A 16,455-nucleotide genomic window follows, 5' to 3' on the forward strand; every position below is an offset into this window, starting at 1 on the left:
TTGTTCAATATGATAATCATTTGTTGAAATGGAAAATTCCCAATGCTATAATATATCTGAAAAATGCTACCTTCTGATCTTATACTCAGGGGATGGTACATATGTATCCAACAGCCTGAAACTACTTCCAGTAAACTGTGTAAAACTGGCTTTAATAAGCCTCAGTTCTAAAATTTGTTTCAAATATTTTTCTGAAAACACTTAAATTTGAGTTTAAAAAGATCTCTCTACTAGGTTGCTGTTTGGTTTTTGTGTGTGACATTTTTGGTTTTTTAAATCAAATAATGAGTGCTTTTGATCAGAACTTGTTAACCTTTTGTTATGTCTGTATGTTTATATGAAAGCAAGCATTTTTATTTCTAATCAGATACTAAATAAGTTCTTAAATGAGTGCTTTTGACTCTGTTGCGCCGTCCACATTGGAGGACTAGTAGTTCAGGATATAATCTTGAGAAGTGTTGTTTAAGCAGTTAGTTTATTTGCAGAACCAAAGAGTTTTAAACTCTTTGTTTTTCAAGATTTTTTGGTTCTTTTGGCTCATCTCATTTCCATGTAAATTTTAGAATCAGCTAGTCAGTTTTCACATGCCCCCGCTCCCGTTAACCTGCTAGGATTTTGATCGGGATTGCATTAAAACTGTATGTCAGTCTGGGCTCTGTTGCATGTTTACATTAAGCCTTTCAATCTATGAAAGTGATATTACTGCATTTTCTGCAGTCTTCTTTCATTAATATATAATTTTCTTTGTAGAGGTCTTGTACATCTTTTATTAGATTTATTCTTTGACATTTTTTATTCTATTATAAATGGATTTAAAATTTTTTCATTTCATGATTGCTTATTGCTAATACATAAAAATACATACAAGGACTTCCCTGGCGGTCCAGTGGTTAGGACTCCACACTTCCACTGCAGAGGGCATGGGTTCAGTTTCTGGTCGGGGAACTAAGATCCCACAAGCTGTGTGATGTGGGCAAAAAAACAAAAAAATACATATAGTTAATTTTTATAAATTGATTGTCAATGTCTGTGAAGGGTCTAGGATTCTGTCCTTTTTGTAAGCTAACAAGTTAGCTTTGTATTGGTTCATGCATGTTGACAGAAGATGCAAGACTCCTGGGTCAGAGAAAAAGGACTTTATTACAGCATAGCAAGCAGTATGAACATGGCATATTTGTTGTGTTTGTTCCTCTTTATCTCCAAGTCTTCCATGGTTGATGAGATAATGGGCCCAGGTGCATGCTACTCATGCTGTCGGTTTGTATCTTAGCCAAGGAACACTGAGGTTGAGGAGTTCAATTCCTCCTTCCCTCCCTCCCTCTCTCTCTCCCTTCCTCCCCTCCATTTTTATTGAGGTACAATTGACATACAACATTGTATAAGTTTAAGGTGTACAGCATAATGATTTGACTCACATATGTCATGAAATGATGACCACAGTAAGTTTAGTGAACATCCATCATCTCATATATTGAAATAGATACAAAATTAAAGAAATTAAAAAAAAATTTTTTTCCTTGTGATGAGAACTTTTAGGGTGTACTTTCTTAACTTTCATATATAACATACAGTGGTATTAATTGTATTTATCATGTTGTACATTACATCCCTAGTACTTATTTATCTTCTAACTGGAAGTTTGTACCTTCATCAGTCCCCACAACCTCCCCACCTCTGGTAATCACAAATCTGATCATTTTTTCTATGAGTTTGTTTTTGAAGTATAGTTGACCTACAACACTGTGTCAGTTCCTGGTACAAAACATAGTGATTCCATATTTCTATATTTCAGAATGATAACCATGATAAGTCGAGTTGTCCTCTGTCACCACACAAAGATATTACACCATTATTGACTATATTCCCCATAGGGTAGGATACATTACATGCCTGTGGCTCATTTATTTGGTAACAAAGTTTGTACCTCTTAATCTGCCTCACCTGTTTCTTTCTTCCCCTCACCACCATTCTCCCCTCTGTCAACCACCTGTTTGTTCTCCATATCTGTGGGTCTGTTTCTGGGTTTGTTTGGGGTTTTTTTTGGCCACAATGCACAGCTTACAGGATCTTAGTTCCCTGACCAGGGATTGAACTTGGGCCATGGCAGTGAAAGTGCCAAGTCCTAACCATTGGACTGCCAAAGAGTTCCCATTCTGTTTCTGTTTAGTTTTGGTTGTTCATTTGTTTTGTTTTTTAGGTTCCACATATAAGTGAAATCATACAGTATTTGTCTTTGTTATTCTGGCTTCATTTAGTATAATATGCTCTCTGGATCCATCATTGTTGCCACACATGGTGACAAGATTTCATTCTTTTTTATTGCTGAGTAATGTGCCACGTTGTGTGTGTGTGTGTGCATGTGCTGTGTGTTTGTATGTACATGCATACATACATAGCACATCTTCTTTATCCATTCATCTGTTGGTGGGCACTTAGATTGCTTCCATATCTTGGCTGTTATAAATAATGCTGCAGTGAACATAGGGGTGCATATATCTTTCCTGATTACATTTTTGTTTTGTTTGGATAAATACCCAGGAGTGGAACTGCTGGATCATGTGGTAGTTCTATTTTTAATTTTTTGAGGAATCTTTGTTCTGTTTTTCCATAGTGGCTGCACCAATTTACATTCCCACCAACAGTACATGAGGGTTCCCTTTTCTCCACATCCTCGCCAGCACTTGTTATTTGTTGTCTTTTTGATGATAGCTGTTCTGACAAGTGAGAGGTGATATCTCATTATGGTTTTGATTTGCATATCTCTGATGATTAGTCATGTTGAGCATCTTTCCATGTGCCTGTTGGCCAACTCTGTGTCTCCTTTCAGGACTTTTAAATAGTAAGTGGAAGCAAGCCTACTTTGGGAAGAGTTAACTGCCTTCTCTCAGAGTTGCTGACTGTAAATACAGCATTCAGGGACTTGCATTCTTGCCATACCCAGCAAGTACTTGGAGCAACACTGAGGGCCCGTGGTGGATTGCCTCTCCCAACATTGATATTGTATCCAGCAACATTTCTAAATTATTTTCTAATCTAATGGTTTATATATAGGGTTATTCTTAGGATTGTCCACATATACAAACGTGTGATTTATGAGTAGTGGCAGTTTTATTTTTTTGCCATGTTATACTGGCTAGGGCTGCCAGTAAAGAGTGACATAGGAGTGGTAACATCAATCATCCTTTTCATTATCTATATTTATAACGTAAAGTTTTGAATATTATGCCATTTTAAAAATGATGTTGACTATAATAGGTTATTGTAGACACTCTTTATTAGATGAAGTTAGTTCCTTTCTATTTGTAGTCTAAGAGATTTTATAATGAACAGATGTTGAATTTTATCAGTTGCTTTTCCTTCATCTACTATTTCAGTAGGTATATTTTTTTCCTTTATTCTGTTAATGTGGTAAATTATGTTGGAACTCTCATATATTGCTGGTAGGAGTATAAATCGGTACAACCACTTTGGAAAAACTGTTTCTCAGTATATACTATAGTTGAACATGCATCAGAATCACCTGGAGAGCTTATTATGATGCAGATTCCTGGGCCCCACCTTCAGAGTTTCGGGTTCAGTAGATCTGGGCTGGGATCTAGTAATTTGCATTCTAACAGATTTTTAGATAGTGATGGTTTTGTTCTTGGTACAACACCTTAGAAACCGCTGGTTAAGACATTGTAGTAATAAGAGCAAAAGACTAGAAATTACCAAAATATTCATAAGAGTCCAGCTGAAGAAATTACGGTACATCTGCCAGTGGAATCTTATGCAGGTGTTAAAAGGAAGATCTCTTATGTTCTGTCTGTTCTCTTCCCCAGGATATATTATATTGATTATATTTTAAAAATCAAGGATATGGACAATTTCTAGTACATGGTTTTTTTTGCTTAAAGAAGTGAGTTAACATATTAAAATACACACACGCACGCGCGCGCGCGCATTCTGTGTTTTCACCAAAACAAAAATGCAAATAAAAAACAATGGAAGGATAAAAACTAATATAAATTATTTCCTTTAAGGGAAAGGAGGTAATAAAGTGGTGTAGACAGGGGAGGGAGCTAGACTTATATGAAAGTAACTTGTTTTATAGCTTTACATAATTAAACCAATTAAAAATTTAAAATGCACTTTCTAGAAATATCAAACAACTTAAAGCAAACTCAAGTATATGTCAGATTTGAACATAATGACATAGGTAAGTTACTGTAGGATATGTCTTAGGTGTAGGAGACCAGACTCAGAGAAATCTTAAACTGCCTTCAGTAGTCTTCTTTTCAGTAATTATATTGATATGATTTCTTTGAAATTAAATCTATAATAGAAAACAAGTTAATAGTTACAGTAATGTTATTAGAAACCAGGATTATCTGGGAAGAAAAGCGATAGAAATATAAAATCAGAAAAGTTAAGTGACAATGCAGTAATCATAAATTCTGATTTGTTATCTTTTGCATGAATTTAAAAAATTTTTTCTTTTGAAAAAATTTCTTTTTTTTTTTGTTCCAGTCACTGAAAAGTTCTAGAACCATTGGTAACTGAGTAGCATCAAGTGCAGTGTTTTAATACCATTTTCAATAAAAAGGTATCAGGTCTCCTTGGAGAAGGGGGTGCTCCAAGTCTGGGCAAAAAAATTATGCAAGATTTGCCTAGGACTCTTTCTGCGCCAGATAGCAAGAAAGTGGTTGGATACTGCTGGGGCCATGTCCCAGAGATGGTTTACAACTTGAAGGAACTCCCACTACCCCAAAAGTGCACAGTTTGAGTGCCAAATTTTTAATAATTGCTAATGATGTAAACATTTCAAATATGTAAACATCTATGAGTTGATACTTAAAAAAATAAAATCAGTTTTAAGTGCTGTATTACTTTTCTAAGGCTGCTGTAACCGATTACCACAAACCAGGAGCCTTAAAACAACATAAATTTATTTATTTTCTCACAGTTCTAGCGGCCAGAAGTCGGAAGTCAAGGTGTCAGCAGGGCTGTACTCCCTGCAGAGACTCTAAGGGAGAAGTCTGTTCTGTGTATTTTCTAGCTTCTGGTGGTTGCTGACATACTTTCCCTATGGCCATATCCTCCAGTCTCTGCCTCTGTCCACATGGCCTTCTCCTCTGTGCCTGTCTTGTGTCTAAGGTCACTTGTCATTTGATTTAAGGCCCACTGGAATAATCCAGGATGATCTCCTTATCGCAAAATCCTTAATTAAATCTGCCAAGACTCCTTTTCCAAATAATGTAACATTTCCACGTTCTGGGGGTTGGGACATGGACGTGACTTTTGGTGGCCACCACTTAGCTCACTACAAGTACTCACTCATTCTGAAACTATACAGAGTCCAAATCTTGGTTGTGCTCCTTACTAGCTGTGTCCTTTGTCAGGCTAATTAAATTTCCAGATAGGGAAAATTTAGATAATACCATCACAATATGCAGATGTGTATATTTATTTATTTATAAATGTATATCCTTGAAATTTTTTTTTTTTTTTTTTTTTTTTTTTTTTGGCATAGAAAAATGGCAGCAAGGATGCCATCCCAACTATATTATTTAGTTATCTCAGAGGGTAGAATTGGAGGAGATTGGGTGGGGGTAGAGAGAGAAGTTGTACCCATCATAGAGGGTAGTTACAAGAGTTCAGTGAAGTTCTGTTCAAATGAACCTAGCGCAGCATTAGGCACATAGATGATGTTTAATTCATGGTTGCTCTAATAAAGTTATGTGTCTTGTAGACACTAAAAGAAACTAAAAGAGATGAGTTTCTCAACATGTGTTTAAATCTTATTTGCTGTTCGTAGTTTTGAACCCTTAATATTTAAAAGTTAGAGTAAAGTTTGTTTCATTAAAGTTATGAGACCAGTACTTGGCATTAAGTACTGGGAGGTGTTCCTCATTGGTGGGTCCTGGAATTTTCTTGATTTATTTCAGTTGGCTTTGAGATATGTTTATGGATTCATTTGTTAGAAAGGGCTTTTGCCGTAAAGGGAAACATTCCAAACAGTTTGCCCTGGTAATTACAGATAGCTTTATTGTCTCTTTTCCAGGCTACAAAGTAGAATTCTTATGTTCTTTAATGGGGTCATTTTGGCTTGGTCGTTTGTTTTCTGTTTATTTTCAGACAGTTATTGGGACAGGTGAGGACATGAATAATCTCAGATTTCTGCACACCATTAAAAAGAAAATAAATATAGTTAAATATTAATAGTTTTTAGCTTTATTTTCATAATGTCCCTTTAAAAACATTGGTCAAATCAAAAAGACAGACAATATCAAATGTTGACAAGGATGTGGAGAAATTAGAACCCTCATAAATTTCTGGTGGAATTGTAAAAAATGGTTCAGCCATCTTGGAAATCAGTTTAGCACTTCCTCAAAGAGTTTAAACATAGAGTTACTGAAAAAACCAGCAATTTCACTTTTAGGTATGAACCCAGGAGAATTGAAAACATATGTCCAACACAAAATTCTGCTAACGAGTGTTCGTAATGGCAAAAAGTGGAAGCAACTCAAATGTCCTTTTGAACAACTCAAATGTCAGATCAGCTAATGAATAACAAAATGTGGCGTATACATACAATAGAATATTATTTGATGATAAAAAGGAATAAAGTATTGATACATGCTCTAACAGAGGTGAATCTTTAAAACATGCTAAGTTAAAAAAGCCATTCACAAAACAGCACATATTGTATGATACCATCTATATGAAATGTCCAGAATAGGCAAGTGCATAGGGACAAAAAATAGATTGGTGATTACCTTGGACTAGGGGAGTGGGTTAGGGGAAAGAGGAGTGACAGCTAACCAGTACAGGGTTTTTTTAGTGGGTGATGAAAATTGATAGTGATGATGGTTACACAACTTTGCAAATATATTAAAAGCCATTGAATTGTGCACTTTAGGTGAATTGTATGGCATATAAGTTATATCTCAGTGAAACTGTTATTTTAAAAAATTGGTCAACATCTAAGTGCACTAAGGATATGGTTTCTTTTTGTTGCTTAACCATCTCAAGAATTATCCAACTCCATTTTTTGTATTGTATATTACGGTGAATTTTTATTTTTAACGCCACGCTTACTGTATGTCAGTTCTTTCCCATATATAACCTTATTATAAGGGTTGGGATACAAAGCTAAAGCTAACTATGATAGGTCTTCTTCTTAACATTGTCTACTGTTGTCCTCTTTAAATGTTGTCTACTGTGCATTCCTTTCTTAGGACATCTAAGAGTCCATTGAAATGCCATATTCCAAAGCTTATGTATTCCAGTGAACCATGCTTCTACATTCTTATGTCAGGTAGCTACCTGCCAGCATACTTTATATGGTATCTTAAGACTCGTTAGCCATACCATGAGATGCCATTTTGCTATCCAGGCCCTTTCAGTCCAGCTACTTTGAAAGAAGGCATTAGTAAACATGGATTCTTTCAGAGTCATCACTAGCAGTAGTGATTATTATTTTTATTATTAAGGGGTCTGAATCAGCAATTTCTTTGTTATCTCGTATCATAAATAATACACTGTTGAACTTTATAGAACATAAAGATCTAATTGCTATTTATCATAAGAGGTATAGGCCCTTGAAGGGAAAACCCTCATTCACGTAATACTAAGGTTTGTCTAAGCTCTGATGAGGTATAAAACAGCTGGTGATGAAGTAGAGAGTGGTTACATCCTGTGCAAACCTACACTGATTCCATCAGAGAAATCCTAAAGTACCTTTTCACATGGGTAGACCTAAAACTATTGATGTAAGAGTTGAAGGAATATAAAAATTAAAGCTATGGTAGTGTTTGAGGTGGAATGGCCTTATTGCCTTCCATTTTAAAGATAGGGAAAACTGGAATCCATTCTATCAACCCAGGGCTCTTCCACAATATCATGTTGTTATTAGATTTACCTTAAGAACGTAGATACTGTTCAACGGGCTCTAGCATCTTTTCTAAGTTTTATCTCAGTTGATGACTCATGGTTTATATTCTACTTCCTGCTTCTTCAGTCAATTCTATTGAAAAATTAAAGAATGAAAAGTAATGAATACTAACATCCATCCCTTCCCCATCCTATCATCCTTCACTAGAGCTTTCTGAGGAAATAAACTGAAAAGGGAGGCTGTTTGCAGTAGAACTCCAAAAAGAAGATCCTTCCCAAAAGTGTTTGGTCACAGTTCTTAATACAGGTAGCAGCATATGATTGGGGAAGGAATGGTGCTTGATATCAACTCTGATAACAAAACTTTTCATTGTCATTTTCCCCCCTAGTATCGTCTAGACTGTCACAACCTTCCTCTCCTCAGTCAGGCTGCCCATCACCCACCATTCCAGCAGGTAAAGTCATTTCTCCGTCACAGAAGCACAGCAAGAAGGCACTAAAGCAGGTAATCATGCTATTCTGTTTATCAGAATTATAATCTTCTACATTAAAAATGCATGATTCTGGCAGTCAGTGAAAATTTCTTGGAAGGATGTTAGGGAGAAATTTTGTGCAGTTTCCCACTTTATATTTAATAATTTATGCACCTCTGTGTTATAGGTTTGTGGTAGATACTCTTTTTATCACATTTTAGAAGTTCCTCATTAGTTTCCAATTTGCCGTGAGGGGTGTGTGTATGTGTGTGTGTATGTGTGTGTGTGTACGTAAGGTATTGAATTTTTCAGGTTGAGTTTCTTCAGCATTTATGAAGATGATCAGGTAGCCTTTCTCTTTAAGTCAACCAATACATGGAATTCCAGGGCTAGACTTTCTAATGTCAATGTATTGTTAGCTCTCTGGAATAAACCCTATATGTTTGTTATATAATTTTTAATATGTTAATGGAATTTTCTTTTTTAAGATTTTAGCTTCGATTTTGTTATTTTCTTGTACTATCCTTATACAGTTTTGGAATCAGGATTGTTCTTAGCATCTAAAATAAGTTGTATAGCCCTCTATTATTTTTCTGATTTTTGGAAAAAATCATAGAAAGGATTTTTTTCCCTGAAAGTTCTGCAAATCTCACTTTTACAGCTCTTTTCCTAGCATTTCAATTTCATCTACTACTACTGGTCTCTTTTGATTTTCTGATTTTTGAGCCAATTTTGGAAATTTACTTTTCTTAGAAAATGCTCCATTTCACTTAATTTTTTTCAAATATTGGTATAAAGTTGTACATAGTATTTTTTTTTATGTTTCTCTTTTGTTCATCAGTGTTCGTTTGTGATGTATCTTCCTTTTCTCAGTGTTACTTGCCAACTATTTTATTGGGCTTTTCAAAGAACTTGCTTTCTATTTTTTGAAATGCAAATTATCAGTAAATTTAAATTTGACTAATAATTAAGGGCACAGACTAATTTTATCCTCAGATTAGTATATATAATACAGCTTAATTATAACATCAAGCACAAGCACTGTCAAGTATGTGGGAAAATGACTACTTGTAGTTTACTGGTGGAATATAAATTCTTATAGCTACTTTGGAGAGAAATTTTATGTTTATTAAAATTTTAAATGCATATCCCCCATGACTAAGTAGTTGAATATTTGGGAACTTATCTTAGAAAAATGCATGTATTCATACATACTTACTTACATACACACACAGAAAAATGTTTGCATTAAAGTTTGTAATAGCAAAAACTTGCAAGTGGATATATATATATATATATATGGGAATTCCTTAATAAACAGCGGCATATCCATGTGCTAGAAAATTATACAGGATTAAAAGTTTACCTTGTAATTAAGTTTTTCTCTATGCATAGACATGGAAACATCACCACACTATAATGTTTAATCATTAAAATCAAGTTGTGTTACAACATTCATTAAAAACATACACATAGCCACATACATACCCAGAACAATAGTATATTCTTAATGGAAATATGAATCTGTATATACACACAAACACACACATATAATGTAAGTGTAAAAAAAGCTCAATGAGGGAAAATAAATTGATGACTGTGGTTATCTCTGAGGATTGGGGGACAAGACTGAGTGGTGGGCAAAAGAGAGTTCAGCTTTATGTTTGAATTAAATGGTAAAAATGTATTCATGTCATAACTGTTTAATTAAAATTTTAAGGGAGTTCTCTGGTAGTCCAGTGGTTAGGACTCAGCGCTTTCACTGCTGGGACCCAGGTTCAGTCCCTGGTCAGGGAACTAAGATCCCATAAGCTGCTCAGTGTGGCCTAAGATAGATAGATAGATAGATAGATGAGATAAAATTTTTTAAATTAAGTAGGTCTTAAAGTGCTTAAACCAAAAGTGCTTTTATTAAAAGATGTCCAAAAATTTGATAAGGTTAATTACCATCTGCCTGGGTATCCTGCAGCACTTGTATTTTTACACATTCTTTGCAAGAGTTTAAGAAGTATGAGATGCTTCTTTTCCACAGAGAAAAGGCAAATATTCTATTAAAACTTGTTAGCTTATTCATGACATATATACTACTCTGTATTATTCTCCTGTAATCTCAGAAGTCAAATACTGTATTTTCTTTAAAGAATACCAGTATGAGAAATTATATAAATTAGATTGTTGGTATGTAAAGTAAGGCCTTGCCTCCAGTATATGTTTTTCATATTATTAGGTGAGAAAACTTATTTCAGTGTAAGTTATCCTTTACCCCAGTGAAGGTTTTTTTTGTTGTTTGCTTTTTAAATTTTAAACAGAATTAGAACAGGGTTTGTAAGCTACTGAGGGAGGGGAAAACTGAGTTCAGTTCTTAAACAGAGAGGCTGTAAGTTATTTTGTTTTCATCATATATCTGAATTTACGTGATCATAGCAGAAATAGATAAGATCAAGTGGCTCTATTAAATTTTGCATTAACTTAGAATGACCTAGGTACTGTGAATAGAAAGGAATGAGTACTAATGGCTGCCACACAGGAAGCTTACAAACATTTTCTGTTCTGATTGCAAAGAATGAGAGACAAGCTGTAATCAGTGATCAGACAACACTGACATTATGCTTCTGCCTCACCTATTATAAATGTTGTAGGTGAACGTAAGCCAGATACCTGACTCTCTCAGTTTCTTTTCTCCACTGACAGCTTAGATCAAGGAGATCAAGTGTTGCCACTGTGCTTGCATGGCATAGCCAGAGGTATATGTGAATGTGAAAAGGAGAAAACCATATTGTGAAAAGGGAATGGGAGACAAGTAGGCAGTTATTCCACACTTTTCTACATGATGGTCTTGAAGGTTAAAGCTTAAACTGGCATTTTAATGAGGTCGTAGATGTTCAACTTTTTCCTGAAATGTGGTTTTACTTTCTTAGTTTCTGTCTTTTTTTCTTTTTAAACCGTTGAGTTTAAAAATAGCCTTTATATATCTTTATGATTAAAATCTGGGAAGCTATTTGTCTTTCTGTTCATTCTAAATAGTTTAGTATATTCTCTAAACTAAGAACATCGTAGAAATTAAAATATTCTGAAATAACCAGAAGGAATCATACTGTTCTTAGAACCCATGTTTTCCAATCTTCCTTCCCTTCAGTTTACTGCATTGCTATAAATTGCTGAGATTTATTTGGTCATTGGGCCAAATCTTACTGCTCTTACCTGAGATCAAATTCAAGTAGTTATTTACAACCTTTTGTTCAAATGCAGAACCTCTGAAACATACGTAAGCTAAATATTTACATTTCTACATAAAGTTGATGCAAATAGGACTCTTCTTGGTCTAGGGCTTAGAATTCTGTTTTCAGAATGATTGAAAACATCTAATTCTCTGCTACCACAAGTATGAGAAGTCCATGGCTTACTGGCGATTTTTAAGCTCTAAAAATGTTAATGACAATTTCTCACATTTATTTAAAGGAGAACATTGGTAAAAAAAATATCCAAACTCTTAAGGATCATTTAAGCCTTGTGTTTAATTAGTTTAGTTTAGAGTTTTGTTTACTTTGATGGATTTCACAGAAATTGGATAATCAGCATACTCTTCTTTACCACTTAAAGTCATTTATTTTTTTGTTATTACTAAAAACTAAAGATTTGTTTTGTTTCTTACAGTCAGTTTTCTCTTTATAGGCTCTAAAACAGCAACAGCAGAAGAAACAGCAGCAGCAGCAATGCAGGCCAAGCATGTCCATCTCCTCCAACCAGCACCTCTCTCTGAAGACTGTCAAAGCAGCCAGTGACTCTGTAGCTGCCAAACCTGGTAGGCAGACTGTCTTTTCAGTGAAAGTTTCTTTTTCCAGTATTTTTGTATACCAAATTCGTACACTATATCCTTTATTTTTAAATTACTGTATTTAAATTACTGCCAAATCATCAGTATAAATCCTTCTAGGGTAAAGGGGGAAATTTATGCAGAGTAATCATACAGTTGTTAAAAAATACATCATTGGGATTTACATGTTAGAATAAGATCAATGACTAACTTCCAATATGTCTAAATATTTGGAAGCCTCTAGTTAGTAACCTTATAAAGCTGATGTTTCCAAGATGCTCACACTGAACTCTTCACCGGTTCTCTCCTTTAAAAATAAAAGGTTTTCCTAAGAATTCATGATACATTTGGGTTTCCATTGGACATATCCACAGGCCTTTGGACTTTTTGTTGTTGTTGCTTATTTTGTTTTGAATTTAAACTGGTCTAGATACAGGCTTTGTATTTTATTACACAATTTAGTTTGATGCCAGCTGATTATATGCGTTGGCCAGATTTAAACTGTCTTGCAGAACTTTGCATTTTTGTTAGGAAGGAAATTTACCACCAGAAGCAAATAATGTGCTGGGAGGAGGAAAGGGATTTTATTTTACTTTTTGACTCCTAATTCTCAGACTCAGAACACATTTGAAGGGTCACATTGCCTCATACCTAACTCCTTTGGTTAGCGTTGAATGATTTAATTGTTCATTTGATTGATTGTTTAGTTTCTGTTTGTACCCTCAGGGTCACCCGTCTTTCATATATATTTTTTCCCCTAGCAATATGGGAAGGAAAGCAATCTGACGGACAGTCAAGCAGCCCTCAGAACTCAAACTCTAGCTTTTCTTCTTCAGTTAAAGTGGAAAATCCTTTGCTAGGCCTGGGAAAGAAGTCATTCCAGAGGTCTGACAGGCTTCACACAAGTAAGTTAATTTACAAAGACCTCAGTTCTCGCACCTTAAATTTTCAACTCTGTGTTTGAAATACATCAACTGTTTGGCTTAATTGCTCCTTCCTGTTCACCTTTGAGCTCTTGACTGTTTTCATGTTCTTCCTATCCTGTCTATCAAACTTCATTTCAGCATAAGATCTGTTATCAGCCATTTGTGGTTTATTTCTCTTTCTGACAAGAGGTTTCTTTATCCAGCATTATTTACCTTTTATCTCTGTGTACAGAAAGGTAGAAGGGCTTATAATTAAACATGGCAAACTGAACCCCTTTTCCTGCTTCCTCTAAAATCCCACTATAAAATGAGAATATGGAAATACAAAAGATTAAACCCATTAGGGTGAAGAAAATAAGGAGACAACAGATGGACAGGAAATATCAACAGATTTTGAAAGATAAAAAAAACTGGATGGAGTCTTTCGCAGAGCTGAGGAGCAGACGCCAGTAGTAAGCAAGCCAGCTAAGCCTGTAGAGCACCAGAAAGGTTTATGAATTGGAGATATCATATCAAGGATTGAGATATCTTTCTCATAGTAGAGAAAGATGAAGCATAGGGTTGAAAAGAAAAACCTTTGGAAGTTAATAAGAAGAAGTTTGATGCCTGAGCCTAGCAGGAGACAGGAGATTTATTTTGAGGTGAAATTAAACCATATAGACTTGAAATTCAGAGACACCACACATAGCTGAGGACAGATAATGAGGCAATGTACTGGACTCAGGGAAATCAAGTAAAATACAAATACTAAATGGTGATCCTCCTGCTTGCTTGGTTTCCAGAATGTTAGTAGTGAGGCATATTTCTACTTCCATTACTTTGTTCCTCTTCCCCACCTATGCTTCAGCAAGAGATTGTGGGATTGGTACTTAAAGAAATTGAATAGCCTCAGAAAAAAATCTGCAGGCAAATTTATAGATTCCCAACTAAAAGAGATCATCTTGATCATACTTCTGTGGAGCTCACCAGTCTACAAGATGCACCCAGGCACCCAAAATTTTCAGCCAGTCTTTTTAGTGCCTCTCTTTTACTTGTGATTACTAAGGATCACCTTTGAAGAAAACCTCCGTCATGAGAGAATCTGAAATACAGACTCAGAAGAAACAGTTCAGGAAGGAGAAAACTTAATAAACAAATAACTTTAAAAACTGTGATATCCACAGAAAGAAAAGATGATACTGCATCCATGAAAGAACAGAATACTATTTTAAAAATCAGAAAATAAAGAGTACCAGGATATTAAATAACATGGTAGCAAAAATAAAAAAATTTTAATAGAAATACTAAAAGTTAGAGGTGAAGACATTTCCCAGAACATAGGTCAAAGGAGAGATTCAAAAGAAGGGAGAAGGTAAGAAAGTAGGAACACCAATCTAGGCTGTCCAATGTCTTAAATAGTAGGAGTATCAGAAAGGAAGAACAGAAATTGAAAGGGAGGTAAATGATAAGAGAAATAATACAAGAAAATTCTGTAGAATTGAAAGCCACAGATGCCAGACTGAAAGTACATGATTCCTGTCAAGAAACATGAACATAAAGAAACCTGTTCCAAGACCATTCTTTTGAAATTTCAAAACATCTAGGACAACGAGAAGATTGCAAAGAGAAAAAAGTAGTTCACATATAAAGATTCAAGAATTGGGATGGCAGATATCTCAGCAGCAACATAGAAGCCAAACGATAGCGCAGAAATGCCAACAAAATTCTAAAGGAAAGTTATTTTACATTCTTTTATATAAAACAGACCCTACCAAACTATTAAGTGTGAGAATAGAATTAATATTTTCAGACAAGTTCTTTGTAAAAATCTGGTTTGAATCTAGGTGGGATTGTAAATTGGTACATTTTTCTTAGAGACAGTATCTGCCTTAAACTGAATATGCCCTTTGAGCATCAGTTGCACTGCCAAAGATTAAAAATATTCATTTATTGGGACTTCCTGGTGCTCCAGTGGTTAAGACTCCACGCTTCCAAGGCAGGGGGCACGGGTTCGATCCCTGGTCGGGGAACTAAGATCGCACATGGTGTGTGGCGTGACCAAAAATTGAAAAAATAAAAATATTCATTTAGTCAACAAATACTTATAGAAGGTATACTAATATGCCAAGCACAGGTTTAGGGCCCAAGAGATGTGGTGATAAACAGAACAAAGTTTCTTCCTTATAGAGCCAATATTCTACTTAAATTCAGTTAAAGTCACAATTTTAGTGTCTTCATTCAATTGCATTTGAAACATGGAGTTACAAAATTAAGAAAGTATGGGCCAAGAATTTCTGACTTTCATAACACAACTAGGAAAAATTAACTATAAAAAAAGAAGGCATGGTGTATTTAAGTTTGACCTAATGGCCAAGAAATAAATGAAAATTCATCTTCTTTCATGCAAATAGGGTTGTATGAAAAATAAATGAGTTAATACATGTCAGTGTTTAAAATAGTGCCTGACACTTAGGAAGCCCTATATACATGTGTTTACTGCTGCTGTCATTGATCATTGTTGTTATAATTACTACTAATATTTCAAATTTACAGAGACCTGCATTTTTGGAATACTGATAATGAACTTTATAAGTGTAGTGTAGTTATTCAACACAGAATCCTGTGTTGATTGGATCAAGCTTGTTTATCTGAAAAATAATTCAGCCTTTTTCTCCCCCTTGTTTTTTCGACTGCTTTTGGTATGGCTTGATTTATTAATAATTGAGAGAGATGTGTTGAAATCTCCTATCCTAATGGTGGCTTTGTTCAGTTCTCCCTGTTGTTCTGTCAGTTTTCATATCACATATTTTGAAGCTACCTAATATTAGATATTTTCAAGTTTAAAATGTTCCTGGTGGATTGAACCCCCCCTTTTTTTTACCTTGTCAATCACTGATCAAGTGTTTTACTTAAAGTGTCTTTCGTTTGATATTACTAGAGGTGCACCAGTTTTCCTATGGTTAGTTTTTGCCTGTTACATTTTTACTTTGTTCATTTCTATGTCCTTGTACTTTAGGTATATCTCTTTACACAACATATAGCTTGCTGAATTTTCTTTATTTTCAATTCAATATATAAATCTTTTTTCTTTAGTGAATTTTATCCATTGATATTTATTGTGATTGTTAATCTATTTGGACTTGTTTCTACGATCTTATTTTTTTGTTGATCTTTGTCCTGATTTTTTTTTGTTTGTTTCCCTTTTTTTTAATGAGTAAAAAATTTTTTTTGGCTTGCCTCAACTTTTTTTTTTTTTTTTTTTTAATTTTTATTGGAGGGATTTCCCTGGCAGTCCAGTGGTTAAGAATCTGCCCTTCCCCTGCACGGGGCTCAGATTCCATTCCTGGTTGGGGGACTAAGACCCCACATGCTGCTCAGTGCAGCCAAA

The 16,455-nt window shown here is 34.8% G+C and overlaps 1 protein-coding gene across 6 annotated transcripts in view; it reads left to right on the top strand.

Moving 5' to 3' along the window:
• ASXL2 (ASXL transcriptional regulator 2) overlaps nucleotides 1-16,455 on the top strand; it is a 130,754-nt gene that overhangs the window by 88,528 nt on the left and 25,771 nt on the right. For 4 of the 6 annotated variants that reach the window (XM_036872625.1, XM_036872626.1, XM_036872630.1 and 1 more), the window contains 3 exons: nucleotides 8,265-8,380; nucleotides 12,021-12,150; nucleotides 12,924-13,067. In XM_036872625.1, coding sequence (XP_036728520.1) covers nucleotides 8,265-8,380; nucleotides 12,021-12,150; nucleotides 12,924-13,067 — 390 coding nt within the window. Of the gene's footprint in view, nucleotides 1-8,083; nucleotides 8,183-8,264; nucleotides 8,381-12,020; nucleotides 12,151-12,923; nucleotides 13,068-16,455 lie in introns of all 6 variants that reach the window. The other 2 variants (XM_036872631.1, XM_036872627.1) reach the window with 2 other exon arrangements.

This window comes from Balaenoptera musculus, chromosome 13 (genome assembly GCF_009873245.2).
Source record: "Balaenoptera musculus isolate JJ_BM4_2016_0621 chromosome 13, mBalMus1.pri.v3, whole genome shotgun sequence".
Classification (NCBI taxonomy): Eukaryota; Metazoa; Chordata; class Mammalia; order Artiodactyla; family Balaenopteridae; genus Balaenoptera; species Balaenoptera musculus.